This window comes from Macrosteles quadrilineatus, unplaced genomic scaffold (assembly GCF_028750875.1).
Source record: "Macrosteles quadrilineatus isolate MER2022 unplaced genomic scaffold, UCM_ALF_1.0 Scaffold_8__2_contigs__length_117827958, whole genome shotgun sequence".
NCBI lineage: Eukaryota > Metazoa > Arthropoda > Insecta > Hemiptera > Cicadellidae > Macrosteles > Macrosteles quadrilineatus.
This window is the reverse complement of record NW_026542601.1, coordinates 89,972,439-89,998,809: the sequence shown is the minus strand read 5'-3', so window position 1 is coordinate 89,998,809 and position 26,371 is coordinate 89,972,439. Positions and strand designations below refer to the sequence as shown.

Genomic DNA, 26,371 nt, shown 5'->3' with positions numbered 1-26,371 from the left:
GCTTGTAATACTACTGTCATTTGTATTAAACGAAATATAGACATTTGTAACTGGTTTACACATTGTTATGTTGTAATATTATTGAGTGAAAATTTTGAAACAAGGAAAAGCACACTTTTAAAATTTTTTGTTCCGTTTTTTGAAACTTTTATTTTTTTATTTAATTAACATTTGAAGTTTCATAAAATTTCCATGGTAACGCATTTATCTTTGGTGATTTTTTATTAATATAGCATCGATCTTTGATGGAAAACACGAAATTTTGTCACGACCATGACGGACATAAAACTGAATATTAAAAATAGTTAATATTATTTTCATAACTATGATTTAATATAAATTAATTTACTTTTAGGGCCATTATACAATAAACAGCTCACTAAGCTTTTTGGTATATTTGGTCTTTCTAGAAAAAAATATAAATCTAAAAAAAAAATCTCTAAAAAATTAAAAAAAGCCAATAAAATCTTTTTTAAGTTTGTATAACTCCGAAAAAACTTACCTGAGACCCGAAAAATCGTTATGTTTTTATAGAGGTGTGATTCTTTTGTGTATAAAACATTAAAATATGATGATATTTAACCCTTTGAGTGCCAACGTCCGGGGAACCGGACGTTTTTAAAACGAGCCAAAAGTGCCGACGTCCGGCCGACCGGACGTTTTTAGAACGAGCCAAAAGTGCCAACGTCCGGCTGACCGGACGTTTCGTAATGATCGAACAGCTGTCATAACAACCGAATGGATACTCGGATTCTTTTAACCCATATATTAACATTGAGTCGAAAGTTACTAGATGCGATACATCGATTTTCGTTGGTCGAAATATCGAAAATTCGATTTTTACGAAATTTTAACCTAAAAATCGCCAGATCGCGCTCGGCATTTTTAGCGCGACCTTCGGGAAAAATCATCGGCATTTTTTGAGCGTTACTTTTATTTCTTGCCTGGCACTCTAAGGGTTAATTTTTTATAAAAAAATAAAAAAAACATAAATTCTGGTCCATATGTTTGGTTTAAAATAAAGTGAGTTTAATCATAGATAAAACATACTCCCTTGTTTAATCCAATGACGGATAGCGCCACTAGTCCGAAAACGTTGCCCTTATAACTGTACTTAAGTGATGCCCTTTCTTAATATTCTGAGACGTATTTGCACGTCTACGTAAACTAAAAATGAAATACATTAAACAAACTAATCATAAACAATATAACTAGTCTAGTACCGTAGTCACACAGAGCACAAATTATGAAATTAACTCTAAAATAATATAAACAAAATTTGACACTAGAGATCAGTGTCACTAACATGAACTAGACTCAAAAAATTAGCTTCAAAATTAATAATGGGATGAGAAGTCGAGAAGTCTACTTGTGTTGGTTATTCTATGAACTAATGGGGAATAAAATGTGTAAAAGGTAGAAAATTAACAACAAGTTTATTAGCTGAAACAGTTTTATATAACTACAATTCAACAATCAAACACTTATAAACAACTGGCAAACATACACATCATATCTGGATGTACGATTAAGATACATCACGAGATTCCATTCCATTTAGTAAAATATAAGCTCAAAAATATAAAGGCAAACCTTGTATATATATTAATATATACATGAAGCAAGTGCTGGGATTTACTTCATCTGGATGCATATCTTTACAAAAAAGCTCAAGGTAGAATTAGTTTAAGTAAGATAGGTATCTTTACGGCACCCGTTCATTCATTTTTTCAATATTTTACATTTCACTTATAATGTAAAAAAATAGTAGCATAAAACTACAAATAAAGAAACTATTCCAGTAGACATGCTTAAATCCTTACTAATTTTGTGCCCGTTGCGGCAGTTACAAAAACTTGTATGTACATCTTTCACTTATTACTAAAATAGAAAATAAAACTATGAAATACTATTAGTTGTTGGTATAAATAAATGCAATATTGAGTATATCCATGTACTCTGTAACAAATGGTGTTTAAAAAGAAAGCTTAAAATTATATAGCAAAACCTTGGTAAAATTTGGTATAAATGTGTAAACCTAAGTTTACTTGAACGAGTGCATAATTGGACTATGGGAACGAGGGTTTATGGGGGGTTTTATCGGGTAGAAGTTGATTTTTCCCATTTTGACCCTAAAAACACGACATTTCATAATTTCTCTCCAAACCATTTTGTAGAGCTTAAAAAATGAAATAATTTTGTTTGAAGCATTGTTGTATGCCCAATGGTTACGGAGATAATTAAAAAAATTATAAATTTAAAATTCCCTTGTTATTATTATGGAGAGTAAATAAACTGTTGTAGTTTGCTTGTTCAAGGATATATATTTTAACTGAATTTGGAAATTTTGTTTATTTAATACTAAGCTATCAACAATGCAATAAAAAACACACCTCAATATCTTCCCTGTAGCAGCAAACCTAAGTACTCACTAAATTGATGTTATTTATATAGGAAATAAATCCGACAATTTTTACGGAATATTTTAGTAGAAATCCAGCCAGGAAATGGAAATTCGCTTAGTCTGCAGGTTAGCTGCGGCGGGGGTATTTATAGGTTAAATTTGAAATAAAATAAGGCATTGACAACTCAAGCAATTTATATTGTGGAAATCATATCCTGATATTATAATATTAAGATTTGAGAAAATTTTAAATGTTTATATAACTTTAAAGAGGCCAGTTTTCTGTTAAAAAGAAAAAAAATGTATTGGTAGGGGTTTTTGTTCTTTCCTATTTGTATTAGTTTGAGACTTTACTGTTTAATACTAAGTTTTTTAGCTAAAAAATGTCATCAAGATATTAAGATCCATACATTAATCTTTCAGTGTCAATTGTTGGTTAAGAAGTGTGGTAAATCAAACAGAATTACTTAGAGAAAAATTAAAGATGCAAATATAATGATATTGGATTAAAAAATTATATAACTTTATATAAATTATACACTTAATACCTTTGTTTATAGGATTTACTCAATTGTTTTATTTATTAAGTACCATGAGTACATGTTCGGCCCAGCTTTAATTACATTTCACATGGGAATGACCACAGTTGTTCCAAAATACAATCATTATGCCTGCATAAGTTTGAAAATTGGAGTTAAGGCTTTGACCTTGGAGATCAGAAGTCCCAATTGCCAGTCAAAGCTGTAGCAAATTTTATTGTTTAAATGTGTCAATAACTGATTAATATTGTATAGATATACTTTTTAATAAAGACAAACCAAAAGGATAACTTTTAGCAAACTATATTATCATATGACACATATAAAGTAACAAAAACTATGAGAGAAAATAGAATTTTGACAGCAGCAGCTCATTCAACTGTCTTGAATTTGAATGAAAATACTTCAGCAAGATCAATGGGATTTATATTTTAGTATCAAAATTCAATGGTAAAAGCATGAACTGAAAACCCAAACACAACCCAAGATTAATTGAATTCAATAATACATTAAAATTAAAATTATGGAGGGTAGGAATACAAATTAAAATGCTATGTACAACTCTTATTTCTAAACATCATGAATTATCAATGGGTGGATAAAGATATATTCAAATCAAGTTAGCCTATTTAATCTATGAGCAGTTGCATTACATATGGTAAATAACATTTTAGAAGCGTCCCATATATAAGTTTGGAAAGCAAGCGTGATTGTCTTATAAAAGCTAATTATCATTTAAGAGGAATATCTTTGATATTCTACATTTGATATTCAGGATGAGCTACAGAGAATAACTTATCTTAAATTCTATTCTACATTGTAAAACATGTTTGGTGCATCTTACAAATAATTTATGGGAGTAATGTGTTACTGAATTTTTCACGTTAATATAGAGTAATTATATATTTACTAGTGGCTTGTAGGGGCAATAGCCCCTATATGTATATTTTAGTAACTATTTTGTACAAATTACATGTGGGTTACCTTGAATTATCGTTTAACATTTGTGTATGTTAACACTGGTTTTTTTCAAATAAATGCCAACTTTTGTGAAGGTTTGGCCTTGCACTTTATTTATAATAATAGTGAAAGCTATTTCCAATGGGCATTGAATCCTTGTAAACTTAAACGGCATAATGAAGATCTGTAGATATTAGTTTAATTTTTGGCATGAAAAATATGTCCCCTTTGCCTACTCCAGTAATTACTTCTATCTTTACACTTATTTCAGACATACCTACACAACCAATCGTACTTCATTAACTCCAGACCCTTAAATTTGGGAAAAAGTTTATATCAGCTTTATAAATAGTACGAGAGGTCGTCCAGTGGTCGAAACTCGACCAAAAATATGTAATGTACTCACTTATCTATTTTCACCCCACACTGTAAATAAAACATGTGATTGGAGTTTCCTCCATTTGTTTTGATTTTCTGTTTATATTTCGTTGTTATTTCGTAACCAGCATAGCAACGCATAAGATCCATGTTAATTTTTTCAAATTTTTAAACTCATTTTTTGTGCTTATCTTTGAGCCTATTTAAATTTATAAAGGGATTCTGCACACCTACAGGAAAATAGCTTTCCAACGGTATGCGTAGATTTTCCCTACGATTCACACGAGCTGAGAAAAAAGGTTTTAAAGAAACATGCTTGCCTATTAATATATAGATCCTACACATATTAAAGTAATGACATTACATACCATATGCTTTAAATAAAGTTAAACCACATGTTTAAAAGTAAACAAAGCAGACATGACCTAGATTCCCATGCTATTTCAATGTGAATTATTTTATTCCGTAGCAACTTTTTGGTGCAAGATTATGAAAAATGAATAATTTTCCCCAAAATTTCATGCCCAGACCTTTAAAATGAGACCTCTCCCAGCTTTCTACGGCCTCCCGTTAGCTCACAATTTCATTGTAAAATTTTGGGCTTACAGAATTAGATATATAGATTATGAATATAATAAAAAATGTTCATGTTGATTTCTTAAATGATCAAAATTCTATATCATATAACTTAAGTAATCAGTGGTTTGTGGAACCATAGACAAAAAGAATTGAACATAGATCGACATCAGTGCTGCGGTTAGCATATATTCTGGCGTCCACTGCTAGGATTGCCATTTAGACACGGCGCACACCGCTGCAGTGCAAGTGTGGTACTGCTGGTAGACGGTGAGGAGCCGGACGCCAAGCACGCTCTAGTGGCACTTCGCAGAACCTTCTCAGTATATCATTGACTATATACACAGAATGTGTATAGCCAATGATTATATTAATTCTATTTGTCTATGGTGGAACCCAAAACAGTGGTTTTGTACATGTGATTTCTGTGTCTCTGGAATTGTATAGAGCTATAGTGGTCTGATTTTGATGAAATTTGGTATGTTATAACTTAGTCCTATCCTTTTTTTTACCATTAACAAAATGGCATAACTCCCAAGCTGTACAAATTACAGTCAAAAATTAATTACATTTTTTTATTTTCACTATAACATTTACTAAGTAGGTACCGGTACTGTACCTATATGATGTTCAATTTTAAAGTCAAGCTAATGGAGGCGGTTTGTGTCAGTTTGCTAATACCGTTTACTTAATGTATTGTTGTGGGCCTAATCTATTCATCAGTAAGTGATTTTAGGCAATTATTTTTTTAATAGATGCAAATGATGGTCTTTGTGGAAGTAATAATATTAAAACTTACAAACAAATAATTGACAAACAAACATATTAAATAAGTTTTTGTTAAGCCTACATAAAAATCCAAAAAAAATATTCCTGCAAGTATAATCTAATTATTCTCAGAGATAAAGAAAGTTTAAAAACACCATCATCAAATTAGGTAATATGATTTATAGTAACGGTAGGAAACATTCAATGTATAATTTGTAGCAAAGTTCCTAGTAACACAAATAACTTTATCTAATGTATAAAAAAATCTGTTCATTCTATAATTCATGTGCAAAACCCTGGATAGTAACAAATAAAATAGTTTTTAACTGCTCAAACTTTAAACAACAATTCTGTTTTTGTTACAGATTTTGGAGTAAGAAATATAAATACATACTCTGGGTATACATGGCAAAATATGGGTATGTACTAGCAGAGATAAAAGGAGTAGACATAACTGTCTATTACATGTCTACTCTCTATATGGATCTAGTTAACTTTTTCTGAACTATCAACACAATGAAAAACATACTCTCTGTCCAATTTCTTGTATCTAATGAAAAGTGTATTTGTACAGAATATGATTGAATGGTTTGTTTGTTACACTGAGAAAAAGTAAATTATTGGCTACCTGATAAAACATGCCGATTTGCTGCTTTTAAAAACAGATACTATACTTAATTCAGTAAATAATTTATTGTATGAGTAAAGCAATGGTTTTTAGGTAGAAATATTTACTTTTGATTGTCTGTGATCGCCTTAAGCAAAAATAGTACCGGTAGGTAATGTACACACAAGTCGGATCAATGATTCCATATCAATGTTTCTGTTTCGATTAAATAAAAAAAAAAACAAAGAAAAAATTTGAGTTATATGAACTACACAGTAATTTAAAAAAATCTAGCATAAGATGAAATAATAGTATAACATATACACAAAACACATTACAATTTGATATAAATTAAATAGAAACATGTTTGAATCTATGAACACGCATTGTTGAAATAATTTAATCACGTAATTAAGCCTACTAAACACAACAACCCTCTAAAAGTCTTTTCTTAAACATGACCCTGCAATCCGTTTCACTCAATAGAGAATCACTAGCAGAAAAAAAATTGTTCTGTAGTAAACATCAAAACAACTGTTGTGTGTTTTTTGTATATGTAATGGAAACAATATTGATGCAAAACTCCATTTCCTAACTGTAATCACATTTGATTACTTTAACACTTTATTAACACATCTAAAACACAGTTGAAACGACAAAACATGCACCGGTTTACATGTTTCCCTATTAGACAGAAAAATAACAATACAAAATTTGGATTACTCACACACAAGAAAACATTAACTTTTAACATCTCATATAAAAACCTAAACTATGGAATTTAATATTAACTAGCGTAAGCAATACACTTTGGTGTTTTTTGTAATATAAAAACAACTATGAGGTAGGATATCGCAATTTTTAACAATAATGTAGGGTTATTATGATTTTTAAAGTATTTAGTCATAGTGGAAAAATTCATAACTATTTAATTTTTAATTTCATGATGGTTGGCCACTGGATCGTTAAAATTAGCACTAATAAGGTTTATGTTACCTGGCTTCTGAAGCCAGCCAGGTAACATAAACCTTATTAGTGTTAATTTTTAACACGTTTGCGCCGATAATTTTTTTGCTGATTTGTTAAGTCTTTGAAAACTCTGACGTGTACCACTGATGGTACAAGCAGAGTAATCCCCAAAAGAAAACTCCGACGTGCGCCACCGGTGGACACCGCTACTATGGTGATTGTATGCAACAAAATGGCATTTCGGAGTCTTTTTTGGGGTTATTACTATGTAGGCCTATTATTCGTGTTTGTAGAAGCCACATGATACATGTCAACGGGTGGTACATGAACAAAATTCAGTTTACATTAAAAATAAAACACCAAGTGTCAAAAAATGTTTTTATTTATTAAAAAAAAAATGTTTGATATAAAAGATTTAACTAAAAAGTATTTTTTTACTGCTTAAAGTTTGTTTTTAAGGTCATGGAAAGTACTTGTTTTCAACATGATGATAGATGATATGATTATAGGTCAATGTGTACCATGGGTGTATGGTTTAATTAGCATATTATTATCTTATTTTGTTACTGAAACTTTAGAAGTAGTGTACAGTTGATAAATAAAAATTTATATATATATAATTATTCCTATAAACACACTTTTTTTAGTCTATGGTAATTTGTATACAAATTTACTTTTGACTGAAATTTCATTCGTGCACCACCGTTGGCCACGTTGGAGCAAATGTGTTAAATATCAGGAGTATTCCTTATGTAAAGTGAATAATCTTAAAGGAAAATCCTTGACTGTTAGTCAAAGGTAAAATATAATAACTATAAATTTCAAAGTTAGTTGATTTGGTACCTCCTTTACAAGTCATAAATAATGTTAGTAAAAATTACAGAAATTAGAAGAGCTTCAAGCCGAAATGGACAACAATTTTATTTTTATAGATGTGTATTAAGATACAAAACAGTTGCCTATACCATAAATATAGGCTACTTCTAGAAAATTGGAGTTTATATTCCTATTTTATGCAGTTATCGTTTCATTTTCAAGTATTATTTATCTAAAAAATTTGATATTTCACCAGTAGGAAAAGACATTTTTTTTTCAGAAATAAATTTACTTCAATTTTGATTATAACACATGTATTTTGGCTATTTCTTTGATGAAAACAATAATTTTAATTGTTTATTTAAATACAGCACTTGACTAAGAGATGGTATATTTTAATAATTCATATAGATTTCTGCAAACTAATGTTTTTGGCGAGTTAGAGTGAATAATGTTCATTCAAAAATGCTGATGTTGGGGTTTTTTATTTAAAAGTATTTGAAATCTCTTAGATACATTTTAAGATTATTAACAGGTCGTATTCACCTTCATTACACTATTGAGGACACTTTGTTTTAATAGTTTTGCAAAATAAAACAATAAAGTTTAAAAAATTTTGCTATCATCTTAGTGCTTTGCAGCCTTACATAATTGTTCAAAGCCAGCTTATTTTTCAAACATATAACTTAAAATTCATAAATAAATTATTAAATTTTAGTATATAAAATGCTCTTTAAAGAGGTGAGGTGTCGTTAAAACAACTCAGCCTCTTCTAATACAAGGCTGTGGCAGGTAAAAGTTAACAATGCCACACTCCTGGCCTACTGAAACAGCTGTAGCACTAATTCATATGTGACTGTACTCTGTTTACACGTTCGTTCCTATATTGTTATTACCATAGCAGGCCGGTGAGTTTTCCGCGGCTTTGTGTTAGAGAAGACTTAGTTAAAATCATATTTGCAAATATAATTTATACACTCATAACAAATACTGTAATGATTATTATATTAAAATACAAATAGCAAGCGTGTATAAAATCTATTGTTAACAATAAGAAAGTTCAATTTTAAGAGCTGAATCAAGGGTTAGTTTTATTGAGATCACTAATAAAATATAGAACAGTTTTCTGCTAACAGTATCTATCCTATGTAGTGTTTTGCTGTATCTATTCAGGTACATTTATTGAAAAGTGATTTAGTTATATAAGGCTTTTGTGAAATTATGCATGTTTTTCTCCCCATTTCCAAGTACATTTTTTGCTTTTTGGTTTTGTTATAACATTTACAAATATTTGAAAAAACCCCAACACAATATTTATTTTCATATCACTTTGAAATATTTAACATTGAATGAGTAAAGTTATAACATCTAATTAGATATTTCAAGCCTTTGGCTGTCTCAATTTTATTAGCAATATCAGAAAAACTCACATTCACCTGATTCAAACTTTCAATTTCTAAAATCTTCAGGATTTTTTAGTAAACAAGTTCTGAACATCCACAACGCTTATATACTTTTATAAAAAAGTGAACAGTCGCAGAGGCAGAAGTCTCACTGCAATGTAGAGGGAAACTATAACAGCTGTTTCTCATCAGAATCTAGTGTAAGGCACTCCCTCAGGTAATCCTCCATGGAACTGTATGCATGAGGTAACACACCAACCAAGTCGTGTCCCTGGTCTGCGTAGCTCTGAAAGACATCAATATATCATGAGGTAACACACCAACCAAGTCGTGTCCCTGGTCTGCGTAGCTCTGAAATACATCAATATATCATGAGGTAACACACCAACCAAGTAGTGTCCCTGGTCTGCGTAGTTCTGAAATACATCAATATATCATGAGGTAACACACCAACCAAGTAGTGTCCCTGGTCTGCGTAGCTCTGAAAGACATCAATATATCATGAGGTAACACACCAACCAAGTCGTGTCCCTGGTCTGCGTAGCTCTGAAAGACATCAATATATCATGAGGTAACACACCAACCAAGTCGTGTCCTTGGTCTGCGTAGCTCTGAAAGACATCAATATATCATGAGGTAACACACCAACCAAGTCGTGTCCCTGGTCTGCATAGCTCTGAAATACATCAATACATCATTAGGTAACAAACCAACCAAGTCGTGACCATGGTCTGCGTAGCTCCGAAAGACATCAATACATCATTAGGTAACACGCCAACCAAGTCGTGTCCCTGGTCTGCATAACTCTGAAATACATCAATACATCATTAGGTAACACGCCAACCAAGTCGTGTCCCTGGTCTGCGTAGCTCTGAAATACATCAATACATCATTAGGTAACACACCAACCAAGTCGTGTCCCTGGTCTGCATAGCTCTGAAAGACATCAATATATCATGAGGTAACAAACCAACCAAGTCGTGACCATGGTCTGCGTAGCTCTGAAAGACATCAATACATCATTAGGTAACATACCAACCAAGTCATGGCCCTGGTCTGCATAGCTCTGAAATACAAATAAATTTTTACAACTACACCACTGCTCTAGGCATTTTATTTTTTGTACGCAAATTTAGATTTTTAATGCTGACTTTCCCATCAAACCCCAAACATAACAGAAAAAATGGGTTTTTTCATCATAAAAACGGCTTGAAAAATTTTGATTAATGTAGTATGTTATGCCCTTTAAACTCTAAATGAAAAGGAACTTCAATGCTGTAAAAATTATAGTTTAAAATTTATTGCAACTTTTGTGATTTTACCTATAAAATATCATAGTTACTCTCACCCTCCATGATTAGGGTTGTTGACCAGCTAATATGAGAAAGTATGGGTCAGATTGTTCATACCATTTATTTTTAGTATTGTTAGGTTTTGGTGTATCATTATTTCAGTTTAATTAATATTAGTTTAAAGTACATGTATTTAGAGATTAATAGAGTAAATGACTTTTCAATATCTCAGGGGCAAAAATTATCACCATCCTGAGAATAAACTAAGAACATGAGTCAGAAAACACTGATTTCAAAATATTATAATATATTGACAACTCGTTTAATTCATTCAGGAAGAATAACGCAACTTACTTAAGAAAAGAGTGCCAGAAGACACACAACAGTTTTACAAGATTCGTTTGAATTTATCCCCACAAAGATATACTTCTCCAGAAGAAAGCCAATGAAATCTAAAGAAGCATCAGGGGGGGGGGGTTGTGACCACTCACCTGATATCTGTACATGATATCCTCCTTGGCTAGGGAGTGAGCCAGTGAGACACTGTGCTGATAAGGCACGGTCATGTCCGCAAGACCATGGATCAGGAAGATGCTGTGGCTGGGGATGTGTTTGGATCTCTGTGTCGCATCTGCCTCTACGTACATCTTCACATTTTCATTCGGGTAACCCATAATTCTTTCCGTGAAAGCAGAATCTGTAATAAATTGTAGAGTTGCAGATGGAAGCATAAAATAAAAGAAATTGAATAAAGATCCTCCCCTTTCCTCCCCCCGGTTCTATCATGAAAAAGTCAGTGGGTTTTAATGTTTTGAGGCTGTTTCCCATTTGTCTTTGATCTTTGGGCTTTTTAATCGTAGGACTAAGAGGCCGGTGTCATAACTTAATTCTCGGTCTTCCAGCGAGAGCAACGTCAAGTTAGTATTACACTATGTATTTATACTATGAAAAATACACCATCAGTATAAATGCCAACTTGATGCTGCTCTCACCGGAAGACTTTTTAATGAACAATGGTATAGTTTTGGCCAGTAACAAAGCTAAATAAACAGTGTTGCTGTCCGTATTAATTTTTTCCTACTATTTTGGGGACCTTATTAAATTATCCAATTTGAAAACCAGAATTTCAATTCACTCACTGTAATACTGCCAGTCTGAGATCGGAGACACTGCGATGCCACACTTGAATATCTTCTGTTGTGAGCCCAGGACCATTGTGGTAACATAACCTCCGTAGCCCCAGCCCCACAGAGCTATTCTGGTCTGGTCCAGGAACTTGAACTCCTCCAACATGTACCTACATGACACAACCCGTAATGATTTGCTGTTACACACAGGAAGATTTACAGTGCCTCCCCAAGTCACTATTCTTAAAACCCCCCCCCACTACCCCTGCTATGTACGAGTAAGTTATCCTTTAGGCAGGAATTCTTTAACAATTTTAAAATGAATAATTAGTTTTATTTTGTTATTTGAGGGCTTATCGTGCACATTTTTATCATACCGGTAGTTTAAAAAAAGAAGTTGTATGATTTTTAAGGATCTGGAATCTGATTCCATCTTCGGGTGAGAAAGTGACTAAAAAACATAAAACATACTAAAATCTAACAAGACGAACGAACCCATGCATAATTGCACGTTTATTGTTCAAAACTCGCCTCATAAACTGGTAAAGCATAATGAATTTTGCAATACCATTTCATCTTTCAAAGATTACTTTGTAACTAAAAAGTTTAACATTTAAGACAAAAATCATCAAATTACAGTAGTATTTTAGTTTGCAACAGATTAGATTAATAAAACTACTTATTTACAACAAGTAAAACATGTCGATTGTACAAAGTACATCCATACCATAAAGGGTGATTTACTTACCTCAGTCAAGTTACAAATTTTATTATCAATCAAAAATGTTATTTGAAACCCAGACATCGGTTTTGTCTTGTGTTTACAATCTGCTGTGGTTAAAAACTCAACCTAAGGTCAAAAAAGCTGGTAGATTAATATTTATTTTTAAGGCTGTCTTAAAGATATAAAAGCAGGCAATCAAAGGCTTGGGGATGTAAGAAAATCACTACTAGGGATCCATCTTCTTATTTACCATTCAATCTTGCACTAGATCATAAGATTTAAACATTTAAATGGTTATTAGGTATGTAAACTGAAGGATAAGTTATCTATCACCTACTTTAGTCTTGGGTGTTTGTTTTTTATCTTAAGTCCAAGCTAAAGACGACAGTTTTATTTCACTGACTGGTCTCTTAACAGTCTGCTTTGAGATATACAAAAAAAAATTAAAATGTTTGACCGTTCCTAAAATAGATGCAGATTTCACATCCTGAAATCACGTACCTGAGTGCATGTATCTGATCCTGCACCTCTACTCCCCCGAGACGTCTGTAGAGCGTGCGACTACCGTGACCTCGTGAACCTCGCACGTCCAGCTTGACGTACACAACGTCGTTCTTACTAGACATGTACGTTCCCCAGCTCAGCTCAAACTTCTCCGACACTGACTGGCTGCCTGGCCGACCGTTTCTGTATCAAATTTATAAATTGATTGGAGGTAATAAAACCATATGTTCGTAGTGAAGCACAATAATTTTTCTATTGTTATAACGAGGGAACCCGTGCAGAAACTGTGCATACCAAAAACTGTGCATAGGGATTAAAACTCGTCTCTTGGTTACCAAACACTGTAATACCCTTTTATCTTTCAAAGATTATGCTTGTTTAAAACTTAATATTATGTGAATAAAACTGCTAATTTACTAACTCAGAAAAGGTTTATAAAATTTGTTTATTGCAGATTATACTATAAAGATTGATTTTCCTACCTCCATCAGGTTACAATTATTTCTATAAATAGTCTCGGCCACAGAGAAGCCTCGTTTAGTTATGTAAAGTCATAAACTATTTTGTCTCTTGTTTACCATCTGACTGTACTGTGCTTAAACACTCAATTAAAGGATCAGCTGTTATTAATTACGATTCACATTAAATAATACCTAAGAGGCTCCAGACATGCGCCATTCGCCAAGCACCGAGCAGCAGGGCATAAAATAACATGTTAACAGTGCTGATATTTTGTCGCCCAGTGGTTATGGATGGTGCCGGCATATTTTTTTTAATGATTCACATTTCAAATGTACCGGTATTGGGATTTTAAAAGTATTTATAAAATAACATTGTGTAAATATTTATAGAATTCATAATTAAGTGACATTATATATGGACGATTTACAAGCAAATATAATCAAAAAATTCATTACAAGATACTTAGAAATGTGTGATTTTCACTTTAATTGAAGCAAAATTACTCCGTGCCACTGTCGCCTAGTGGAAATCCCTTAAAATATGCTCTGCCGAGCAGCGACTCGCCAAATCGCGAGTAGTGTGGATATAGGTGTGTGCCTAGTTGGCGAGCAGCAAACATTTGTGTTTGTGATTTTCTGTTCATTGTTGGTGTTTCAACACACATCAAAGTGAACTAATTATATTTCCTATTCCCGAAAAGACCAGTCGCTTGGTAAACAACACATGCGTGTGTAGATGTGTACTCGTTAATCGGCGAATAGCAAGACAACTAGATCGCCGAACGTCAAATATTTTGAGTTAGGTGAATGGTGAATGGCGCATGTCTGGAGCCGCCTTAAAGAAAGTTGATGAGCATTACTGGAACTTTGAAAGTGAACTTTAGAAATTAATATTAAACACACCGTCACTGAAAGGTGGCAATTCCTGGTATCGAGGTTGGCTGACAACCATGTTTTAATATGAGTGTGGTATATGACTCTTATTTACAATTTTTTCTCAATAGGGGATTTTTATTGATAAGCATGTAGTGGCCAAGTCATCAAAATACAGATCTGCCTAGAATAAATACGGTACAATTTAAGTCAAAATGTTCTAAATTTTCCTTGGTTTTGAATTATTTATAAATCAATATTGCAATCACAAAATTACCAATAAGTAACAAAATCAGACTGCTGTTTGAATGTAACCAACATATTTTTACCACATGAACAGAGAATAAAAAAGTTCACATTTGCAAACTTACTTTTAAAGACTGAGTACTTCTCGGTTAAAAGAATCAAGAATCAATTTTAGGGTCAATACATTTTAACAGACTTTAAAATAGTCAGATCGAATTATCACGACTACACACTTAACATTAAACAAAATTATATTTGTTAACAGTACACAGAGCAATATACTTACACCTCCACGAGGACAGGGTAGGAAGCATCCCTTAATTCCTGTCTCCAACTCGGAGGCAATAACAGCTGCACTTGAGCTCTGTAGCCCTGTGGCAAAGGCACCTAGGACAAACAGTGTCATTGTTTTATCTTTTCAGCATTACAGTATTACTGCTCCCGCCGTATACATGTTAAACATATTTAAGCTGCCCTGTCGGAATTATGACTTAAAATATTTATTGTACAGCTAAGTGGGTACCTATAAAATTGGGGAATCCTGAAAATAGGTTCTTGCTTACCACAATTGACAAAAAAAATTTGGCGAGGCATTAAAGAATAACTTTCAGAACATAATACCATAGATTAAACATACTCCCATATGATAATACTTTGCACTGTAAATTAGATGGATCTGAATTTATAGATTATTCTGAGGATTAGATATATTTTCATTTCCTACATATATATTTTTACCTAAAAAACTAATTTTAGCCTTTTAGGGTTGATTTTAGCCTCACAAGTGACCAGTTAGACATCTTTAACAGCTGAATTTCTTTTTCAAGCTGATTTAGGGCCTCCATTCATGAGAATTCAGTCATTTCAAGGTAAATTTTATTTCTGGGTTTGAACTCATCCTCAACCAACCTCAAAGCTGCGCATCTTGGGCAGAGCCAGCTGATTGAGCTTCTTTCCGCATTGTGTTTTCTTGTTGAACAACACCCGCAGCAGCTGGTGGTTGGTTGTGTTGTGTACCCCTGCTAGAGGAAGCTGCGGACCTTCACACAGCAACACGTAATGCCTCATCCCCTCCGGACCTAGAACAATACACATTCAAACAATCAAGTTAGAACACGTTCTCATCAAACATAATGACAATCAAGTGCCTTTCTGCCATCAGGAAACAAGTCAGCTGTGGAACTTTCATTGAACAAAACATATCACTTGCCAAATCAAGAGCTCTACAATATATTATAGCTTATAACTTCCATATTATAACTTAACTATACTCGAGTACATATTATAACTACTTATACTTGGCGACACAACATTAGACATGCATCAGACTTCACCCTTCCAATTTACAAGCACTCACATGAAAAAAAAAAACGCTCTATATAGGAGCTGGATATTTTAACCATTATTATCATTATTATTTGTTGCGAGCCTGGTGGTAAATGTCTCAGAGAGTTCTGTATGAGAGGCCCAGGAGGGACCGGTTTCCTTTGCCAGCCAGCACACTAATACGAGTAAGTACTCGTATATCTCTTAAAATGGTTCTAAACTCTTTTAGAAAGGCAAGATAACTAAATGACATTACTTTCTCCATCAGGCGGCATAAGGCTTATATAGGCGTTGAAGTGGCTGCAGTTGATGTAGGTGGAGCGAGCCCGAGCGCCTAAGTAGGTGGTGAGGTCGCATGTGAGACATTGAGGTTCCAGATGGAGAGGTGTGTCAGTGTCAGGGTCTTGCACCACATACAGGTGTCGCTGCCCAGGACTACGCTCATGTGTGCCTAGGTAGTACCTACAACAGGTTGAACATTTAAAAAACTTCAAATCTTAAATACATTTAAACCTCTCTTTTCCTACTTGGACAGTTCATTTTAACACTCAACGACTAAACAGGATCGAGGCAACTTAAACAGTTCCCTGTGATAATCACGGGTCATGGTTTTCTGAAGAAGCACCTACGTTGCTTAAAGATCCACCAAAACGGGACATAGCCATAGCATGCAGGAAGTGTCGGCAGTTTGGGACTGCAGACCATTTACGGTACTATATGGCTGTTGAAGAGGATCATTTATTTAAAACAGCAAACATATTGTCAGACGAGCACTATAACCTCAGCTACCCAGCAGCCAGTTAAATTTTGTATGGGTTTTGCTACTTACACCAGATGGTTAATGGAGTCCCAGGCCAGTATCTCTGTGACCTCGTAGTGTCCGTGACTGATGACTGCTATCCTCTGCTGTGTCAGGGTCACATGTTTAATGTGTGTAAATGTGTCGATCGCTCCCTCCTGTACTGAGGCCAGCAGCAGGAAGCTGTTACCATCTCGGGAGAACACTGGGTGAGGCTGGACCTCCAGCCACGTGCCTTCCGCTCTCTCCGAGTGTTTCTGAAACAAGGATAAGTTTTATTTTTTACGTAATGTTAACAAATTTGGTTATACAGCTTATATTTTGCATGTCTATAGCAATCCATGAACAATGTACACCTGTTGCATACAAGAACGATGTGCATGTGTTTCTTTTATGTACATGTAAAAGTAGTATTATATCAGCCCATAGCATTTGTTCAGTAGGCACACTTTCTCTTTTTCTGGTTTGGTATAATTATATTTGGTTCAAATCTCTGATGGTTATGGTTTTGAAAGATTGTTGAAATACACAAAATTGCAATACTTTGTTCATAGCTATGCAAAAATACAAGTCACTGATTGTTTATCTTAAAATACGGTATATATATTTTTAAGAAAAGGTAGGTGTTTTCACTAGGGGTGTTTTCTGAAGGAAGAGAGTTTATCATTCATTATCATTACTTGGAGACAGTGACACACATCTAGGTACATATTTTGAGCTGAAGATGAGTGATAGAGAAAAGATGAGTGTAAAAGAAATGAGAGTAAAAGATGATCTGTGTAGATTTATTACTGACTATGATCAGTTTCTTTACACAGGGTAATTTGTTTAAAGCCCAAATTAAGCTGGTTTACCTGAGAAAAATTAGAATCCAGATGCTAACAGATACACAAGTCAAGGAAGGGTTAAACACATATTTCACTTAACCCTTTGACGTTTCATCCTAAATATAGGACTGAAATTGTTTGTGTGTCCAACTCTTGAACTCTAATTGACTGTGGTAAGCTAAACTCTATTCCTTTCCAAACAAATCTTCCTTTGTTTAATTTATTTTGTTTTTCATAGTTATCTGCACATTGTTTCTCAAGTTTACAATTAGAACAAATAGGTACAACATAATAAATATTCTATTTTTTGGGATGTTAATGGAAATGAAATAAGTATATTATAAAAAAACAAACTTTTTTTATTCTGTAAACAACTTTGAAATGCATTTTCATAAATATTTCCAACATGAATGTTTACTTAATTAAAGTTAGCTAACACATCATTTTAATAGAAAAAAATTAAACTGGAAAATGAAACACTTTTTAACGAGCGACCTTTAGTTAAGCGTATATAGTGCATGGGGATAACAAGCATTATGTTTCATTAACAAGGCCTCAAGGAGCTTAGTTTAAGACCATAGCTGTATAATGAGCTAGTGTGACCACCATCCCCCACAAATCATGCTTAGGGCGTAAGCTGAGTCCTGAATAGATGTTTTGTAAGGCTGTTTCAAATATGAAAAGATAAATGTATTTGGTTGTTATAAAATAAGTATTCCATTTTTCATCCCTAATAATTTTAAAATTCTGGCAGAGAATAGTGATGTGTGTTTAACAAAGTTTTTTAATGCATATCTAATCTATTGCTAAGATCTCAAAGGGTAAAATAGTAATTAAAAACAACAACAAAGAACTCTGAAAAAAATTTAAGAAACAGTAAGCTTGACGAAGGAAGAAAATATGAGTGGAATATTTGTGTTGACAGTTATGGATGGAAACATTGATTTAAATGAGGGAATAAAGTGAACAGTAATATCAGGGAAGAAATCCTGAATAATCCATTAACAAAATGGAAAGACGAGAGAAAAATACTTACATAGAGAACAATTATTAAGAGAAATATGCGGCAGATTCAGAAACAATCTCAGAATGTTTTGTGTGATCCCTCATGCCTCATTCACAATAAATATAAGACCTAATGTCAATTAAGGGGGCCATGAATAATAACTTAAAACGACCATTCATGAATATGAGAAAAGTGTTATTAAATAAATAAACAAATGAATCATACTTTTTGATAAATAGTTATTTGTGTAACTAGTGAGCAAAGGCCTTTTGCACTTGTGTTGCACATTATATTTTTCTTACAGTCACTATAAAGCATATAAATTAATTTTAGAGTAAATTGACAAAAATGAAGAATGCATACCTCAACACACTGCCAGTGGGGGGTACTACAACTACTAATAATTGTAAGATTCTGGGGCCGATTCATCCAGATAGCTGCCACTTGTTGGTTGTCATCGTCTATCCAACCAGCTGACGTCAGATAGTAGTCTCTGTCAACAGATCATATGAGTAGATAATATTTTTAGATAATTATTTAATTATTAGTTAATTATTAATTATTAGTTAATTATTTATAATATATTGGATAATATTATAAATAAACTGTAGAAGCAAACTAACACATACTTTTTCTCATTAGCTTGTCAACAACCTTACAGTAGAACCCCTCATATCCGGCCTTGGTTTTACCGGTCCTCTGTTTATCCGGCCCCTTCCAGGAAGCCAATATAACTGTGATATTTCATGGGGAAAATCACAAAAGTTGCAATAACTTTTGAAACATAATTTTACAGCAATGGGGGCTATGCCATTTTGTTAAGAGTTAAAAGGGCTATATATGTGAAATTTAATATTTTTTTTATTCAATGTTTAATGGGGAAATAACTTCAGTTCGAATAACTTTTGAAACGTAATTTTTCACAGCAATATGCATGAACTAGACTAGATGGTATGGGGTGGTAAGGTATATTTAAAAAAATCAATGGTACCTAATTGTATATATTTTTTACAGTGCATAATAATGCACTGTAAAAAATATTACAGCCACATCTCTTCTGTGTCCCCCACAGAACACAACAGTAAAATAGCAAGAAAATTCTGTATTGTTGATTCTCACAAACCATATTCAATGACAAAAAGTATGACTATAAACGTTGACTTACTGGTCTTCAAACACCTCAGGAGGCCGGACTTCTTTGTACTTTTCTTTGGTGTTGTTGAGATCAGCTAGCCACAGCTTGACAGATGGGTTGGGGGAACCAGGCTGCAAAATACCAGGATTTTAATTTAGAAAGTTGCATTGGATTTAGATAGTTGACTTATTTTATTGTTAGTATCATCATCATCATGTAATAATAAGTTAATTATTTTTTTCCATTATACTAGTTCATTAGATACATTTAGTAAGCAAAAGAGTTAAAGGTAAAGTAAAATTCAGATTTTTTTTTTTATGAAAGGCAAACCAAACTACAAGTAAAGAGAGCTACTGTTAGGGACAAAACAATCTCATAAGTTGACAGTCTTGCTTCCTTTACTTCATTACAGATCAGCTTATATGCATTGTTGAATTGTTGTCTGCACTTCAGTGTTATTAGGAATTTATTGTTAATAAAAGCCCCGTTCACACGAGGCGAGTTTACAAGCTACACGCTGGCTTTTTTACACGCAGCTCGTAAAATAGCTCAGTGTGAACAATGTACACGCTTAAAAGCTGCTTTTAAAAATGCTCTGGAAAAAGTTGACTCTGCGGCCTTTACACGCCTACTGGCCATCAGTTTTTCAGCGATCTAGCGTGTAGCCCAGTTTGAACACAGTTGCTTGTGCTTGTGCGCATATGATTGGAAGATGTCGGAGGAGTAGGTTCTAGCGGGAGTTGTAGTTGTAACAAAAGTGATTAAAATGAATTGATTAGATGGCAAGATGAGAAACGGAAAAGAAGGAAAGTGTGATTGAGACAGTGGGTAGGGAGACCTACGGATTATGCTGCATCAAAAACATTACTTTATTTTGGATTTCAGCTGTTAATTCTGTTTTCGCAGGCTCTAATATTAGGTATTGTAGAAGAAGTACCTAAATCATTTGTTTGATAAACTCTAAATGTCCACATTACTTTGTTTTTATGTTCAGTTAAAGCTGAGGCACCACTTTGAATTTTAGAAGTAGACTACATGAATCATAGCTAAACGATACGATAAACTCTATTAAATTTGAAACAAACCTAGAAGTTATAAAACAGATAAAATGCTCTAATTGAAGAAGAAAAATATGGGAGCAGTGAATCAAGATTTTATTTGGACCAGAGGGCATGACATATGTAAGTAGTAAGTAGTAAGTAGTAAGTACTAGGAATTAACTAAAAAAAGAAATAAAGTTGTTGAAGAAACAGGTTAAAAACAGTTTGTATATGGTAGAGGGATTCAGCAGGAGGAACTAAGAACTCAAGTTAATGTGTAGGGAATGACCAAAAATCATAGATAGCGTGATTGGTAAAATAAATTAGATAGGTATGAAAGGCACAGGTATATCCAGGTAGGGGTATAGTACTCGGCTCTCACTGTAGGGTACCGGACGCTCCTCGACGCTGGAAATGTAGCTCCGTTCTCGGCTGCGGCACTCTCGGAGAGGCTGAACCATGGGAAATTGAAGTTCCGCACTTCAGAGTCGTTGAACGACGCAAATAGCAGATACGACCCGTCGGGCGAACACCACAACGCATCATGTGGAGGTGTCAGGACATCCTCTGTGGAGATAAAAGTGATTTAGGCTATATCTTTTAAGAGATATTAAAAATATTCTACAAAATATGATCGAAAAACGAATGCATTTGTTTGGTTTCAAGGCCAGTGGCTATTTTTAAGAAAGAACACCAGCTAACGCTTTCATCTTAAGGAAAAGCAATGACAATATCTCAAAAGAGTCAACCAACAGTAATCAAAACTCCTTAAACGTTTGGGTCACTCACTAAGTCAATCTTGTGAAAAATCTGATATATTTTCTAAACTATATTATTTATTTTTTCCCCTAACACAGCCAAACACAAAAGAGCAAAAAAACTACAACTATAACTAAATACTACTAACTGAAACGTCAATCCAAATAATTCACACACTTGCTTTTAAGTGGTGCCTTTGCAATGTGCAATTTGAGGAATAAAATTATTGATAAACACTTCAAAACAGTTAAACAGCTTTGAAAGGCGAGCCAAAGTATACTTGGCTGTGCATGAATAACAAGGCTTATTGCCAAGGCAATAAGGATAAAGGCTTTCCATATATAGACTGCCTGCTACGTTTTCACTTTTGATGTATACTTGCTTCTGCAAGATTATTTTATTGCAATTTGTGAGTTTATTATATTTTTTGAATATTGTATTAGATACCTATATGTTTAATATTGATAAAAATTTAATGGACTTTTGTATTTTGTAAAACGCTAGTCTCTTTATAGGAGATTATTACATAAAAATGTTATCTCAACAAATGTTTTTTTATTATTGTAAGAACTATTGTTCTGCATTTTATAAGACTTTTGTCAAAGGGATTAATGAATCGCCTGTTGTAAAAAGGGTCTACATATCTAGATAATCTAAAATATTGCTATAAAATTATTTTATAGCTTAATTGGCAAACTTTTGGTTTTAAAAACCCTCTAATATATTTTATCATAAAAACCCCCTAGAAGGTACCGGTACTTGTTGAACTATTAGAGGCCCCGCCTGTTCATCAGGGCCATCAAATATTTTCAATTCAATTAACAAAGTTGAATGGTTACATTAAGGTAAAATCCTTAGAACAACATTCAAAGTGTATGATTTGATTTACGGATGATCTGTCAATCAAAAATATTAACAACAAGTTACTCTGATCTACATTAAATGGTCACAATCTTCTGGTCATAATACTAAATGTTGTTGATAATTCCTTGATCCAACATTAAATGGATATAATCCCATGGTCAACATTAAATTAATATAATCACCTGATCAACATAAAATGGATATAATTCCATGATCAGAATTAATTGGACAACCCCCTGGTCTATAAATAGATAGCATATAATGCCCTGGTCAGAATAAAATGTTTTCCTTTATCCATAAATATTAACTGTGTTGATCCCTTATTAAATGGGAAAATTTCTAACTTAGTCAACGTTATGGCTTAATACCTTCGTCACTAAATAAATAACAGTTTACATTAAATATTCATTTAAAAAACTAAGTAAGTAGGTCTATATTATATTTATTCCCCCTCTAAAAATATTTTCAACAGCCTTGGCTCTGTTTATCATGTTGAAAGTGACCTACCCTGATACAGCCAGTCGGGTACCCCGTTGTATATAAGGCTGGGGTGTCCTGTGTGAGTGAGCCTGATGTCAGTGGTGCTACCTGGGGAGTAGCGTATGTAAATGTCGTTATCTGACACCAACACTAATCTCGTGGTGTTGCCGCACCACCGCGCCACCTGCAGCCACGTCTGGGACACCTTGGGGGAGTCACTCAGCCGCACCGGGATGTGATGGCTGAAAAAAGAGAGGATATTGACAAATAACTGCTCGATGCATGTTATTTGGTGCTGGAAAGACGTGAGGCATTTTTGGAACTTTATGGAACGATCCGTCGTGCTATATATAAAAAAACTGAATATGGAGTGTTAGCCATGACAACTGATTTCTACGTGCTTGGTTGTTCATTATTTCCGCGAGCCGCTGACAGGTAGAGCCCCTAGGGTGAGCCCCTGAGGTCGTCCTAACCTAACCAAACCCAACCTAACCTAACCTACTCAATTATACAGACAAAAAGTGCTGCCACTTGGTACAGTTAACGATCGTATTGGGTGGCCCCCTAGCGTGGGCGCAATTCAGGAATATCCGACTACCTGACTCAGGTCAGTGGGCGCAATTAATACCCGCTCGAGCTATACTTTGGAGGATCTGCAAGGATCCATGGCAGCGAAAGGTCACTGATGAGTATTAGTCTGATGCGGGGGACTCTGAGCTCTAAAAGATGTTTACATTGTGTGCTTGGTTAAATTTTGAACTATAGACTTCAGGGAGAGCTAACCGAGGCATCAAGTGTGTATGTATGGTCCACCCAATGTAGTCAAATGATCCAATCCAAAAATTTAACATTTTCATTGCAGTACATCATTAGGCACCAGATCTTGACTGGGAAACTTGGGAGGGCAAAAGGAGTCTCTGAAGAGATCAGCACAGAAGGAACCGCATGAAGAAGGCAAGTGCTAGGGAGAAATGGAGCGGATGACAAAAAAGGTGCGCAATGGAGATTAGAGAGCGTTATTATTGGTTGATTTACGGTTAAGAATCTCAACTATTCTCACTCAAGTTCCATACTAACAGTTTTTAAAAACAAGAGAAGTTTAGTAAAAATAAAATTTTATTAATTATTATGTGTTTCTTCTTCTACACGTTCGATCTTAACTTTATGCATGAAATCTTTTTCTTCAATCCCAATTTCATTTTAACAATAGATAAAAGATATACATTGTGGATTCCCAACTACGCTTAAAAACCAACTCTTTTCAGGAAGAAGCAAGTTTGTTCGTTATACTTAATCACGTTTGGTGCTGTCATTGCATGGGAAGTGTTGAAGAATAAATGTAGTTAACAGCATTACTGGCCGGGCTTGTAGGCAAAACACGTCCGTTCAGTAATCAGATTTACGCCTAGCTAACATTGATTGTGAGTCTTTCTGTGTGGTATTCGGATATTTTGAATGCCTTTCGACTATTTGAAATGAAACAATTATTTTGATCAATTATCAATCATTTAGATGGGGACGCCACCTAGGTGCGTATTTTAACCCAAATATGAGTGAAGGATGAGTGTAGAATGGTGTGTGATGACCTGTGTAGCTTTGGTAATGACTGATCAGCGGTTTTATTAATCAGGATCATTTTATTTGAAGCCCAATGATCAGGAATAGCTGGGTCCAGTTTCGAACCATCAAAAAGCTACTAACTTTTCTCAGGATCGAACCGGCGACCCTTTGATTACCAGGCGAGCACTATAACCACTCAGCTACCCATGGAATAAATTTTCAATTTTGCATATGTTTACGCCAAAGGAAATATAAAATATAGACGATTATTGTTGGTTGAGTTTTCTAGAACAATTGAAAGGCAAATTTCAGAAAAATTGAGAGAATACTGAGTAACGTCAAGGTAAAAACACAAAAGGAACGGCCTCAGAATTTAAAATCCTTCATCACTTTTCCAGACGATCTACCATTGACCAAAACTGTAAACTAAAGACTACGTTTTAGGTTGAGAGGAAGTAGTTTTAACGGGAAAAACGAACGCCGTAGACGACATATTTCAACATAGAATACTTTAAACTATTCATAAATATTTCATTACCGATTGGTTTATGTAAGAACCATTTTGACTATTTATTTTTTATGGTTGTTGAATCACCTACATTCTATTTCAGAAACATACAACTTTTAAAGAAACTTGTATGATTTCACATAATAGCACATCATATAAAATAATAGCATCATTAATTAAAGTGTCTCTTCTTGATAAGATATCAGTTTAACTTAAACTAGTAAACACGTTGCTCGAAATCGAGCAATTGCAAAGAAGTAAAGTAGTTATTTAAAAACAAATAAAAGTCATCATAATTTCCTATGAGTTTAAAAGACTTTGAATTGAAAAATAAATAACAGCAATTAAATTATACAGCTGATCAAAATGTAAACAACTAAGTTCTCCATAAGGATAACATGGGAACTTTCTAAGCCACTGGGGCAGAGCCCAAGGGACTTTTAAAAAAATGTAAGGCCAGTTTGCAAATCTACGCGACACGCTCTTTCCAATGAGACGTCAATGGATAAAACATTAAAAACCCTTATCACGGAATCGCAAAAGGCTAATAGAAACGCGCTAATGCACGGGACAAAAGTTAGCTTAAGCATTCTCTCAAGCTGAGCATGTGAAGTTCCGAAGTTGTTCAAAGGAAACTTCGTCAACTCGGCGAAGTTTTAATAAGTTCAACTTGGTTAAAACATTCAAAGCTGGAGAATTCCCCGAGCATACCTGAGACTAGTGTTATTGTCATCAGTGGTGTTGTAAGTGGCTCAAGTGATCTGTGTAGATTCAGAATAGGAATTGAAATGTTATGATTAACATTAGGAAAGCTTTGAATCATGAATTAATGTAGCCTAAATTAACTGTTGATGTTTTTACTGAACGTTTTGTTATACCATACCTATGCATAAATTAGTGTGCAAAATTGGTAAAACGTTTCATTAGGGTGTCCATAAAAAACGTTTCATGACTTTAGGAAATGAATCCCATACTAAAAGGAAGAAAAAAGTTTATGGGAAGGTATGTCCGAAAATGCATATTTATCCAGATATCCGCCATTTTGTTTTTTATACAACAATATTTTTATCTGTGAAGTTTTTTATTCGATATGCATTTTCGGACATACCTTCCCATAAACTTGTTTCTTCTTTTTGGTATGGGGATTCATTTCCTAAAGTCATGAAACGTTTTTTATGGACACGCGGTATAAAATCGTATGTACTTATTATTATTATGTAATTGTTAGCTATAAAATACCCAATAAACTTAATATTTTACACGGCATGCACTATCCGTATTATTTTCCTATATACTCTACGGTTGTACAGAAACTTCAGTATCACATTCTCTCCAGTAAAACTACGCAGCTGTTAAAATGCATATCGTAAAGTAGGGCCTGAACTAAGTCAATCCAAAGTTTAAATGAAGTTGGCAGAAG

The 26,371-nt window shown here is 33.8% G+C and overlaps 1 protein-coding gene across 4 annotated transcripts in view; it reads right to left on the bottom strand.

Annotated features, from left to right (window-relative positions):
• Positions 1-7,374: 7,374 nt before the first annotated feature.
• Positions 7,375-26,371, bottom strand: part of LOC129001759 (inactive dipeptidyl peptidase 10) — a 120,665-nt gene continuing 101,668 nt past the window's right edge. For all 4 annotated transcript variants that reach the window (XM_054429195.1, XM_054429197.1, XM_054429198.1 and 1 more), the window contains 12 exons: positions 22,911-23,125; positions 21,163-21,347; positions 19,771-19,871; positions 18,969-19,098; positions 16,803-17,029; positions 16,230-16,435; positions 15,557-15,726; positions 14,934-15,034; positions 13,065-13,250; positions 11,852-12,009; positions 11,204-11,409; positions 7,375-9,706 (listed from right to left, as the gene is read on the bottom strand). In XM_054429195.1, coding sequence (XP_054285170.1) covers positions 9,590-9,706; positions 11,204-11,409; positions 11,852-12,009; positions 13,065-13,250; positions 14,934-15,034; positions 15,557-15,726; positions 16,230-16,435; positions 16,803-17,029; positions 18,969-19,098; positions 19,771-19,871; positions 21,163-21,347; positions 22,911-23,125 — 2,002 coding nt within the window. In that variant the 3' untranslated portion in view covers positions 7,375-9,589. The remainder of the gene's footprint in view (positions 9,707-11,203; positions 11,410-11,851; positions 12,010-13,064; positions 13,251-14,933; positions 15,035-15,556; positions 15,727-16,229; positions 16,436-16,802; positions 17,030-18,968; positions 19,099-19,770; positions 19,872-21,162; positions 21,348-22,910; positions 23,126-26,371) is intronic.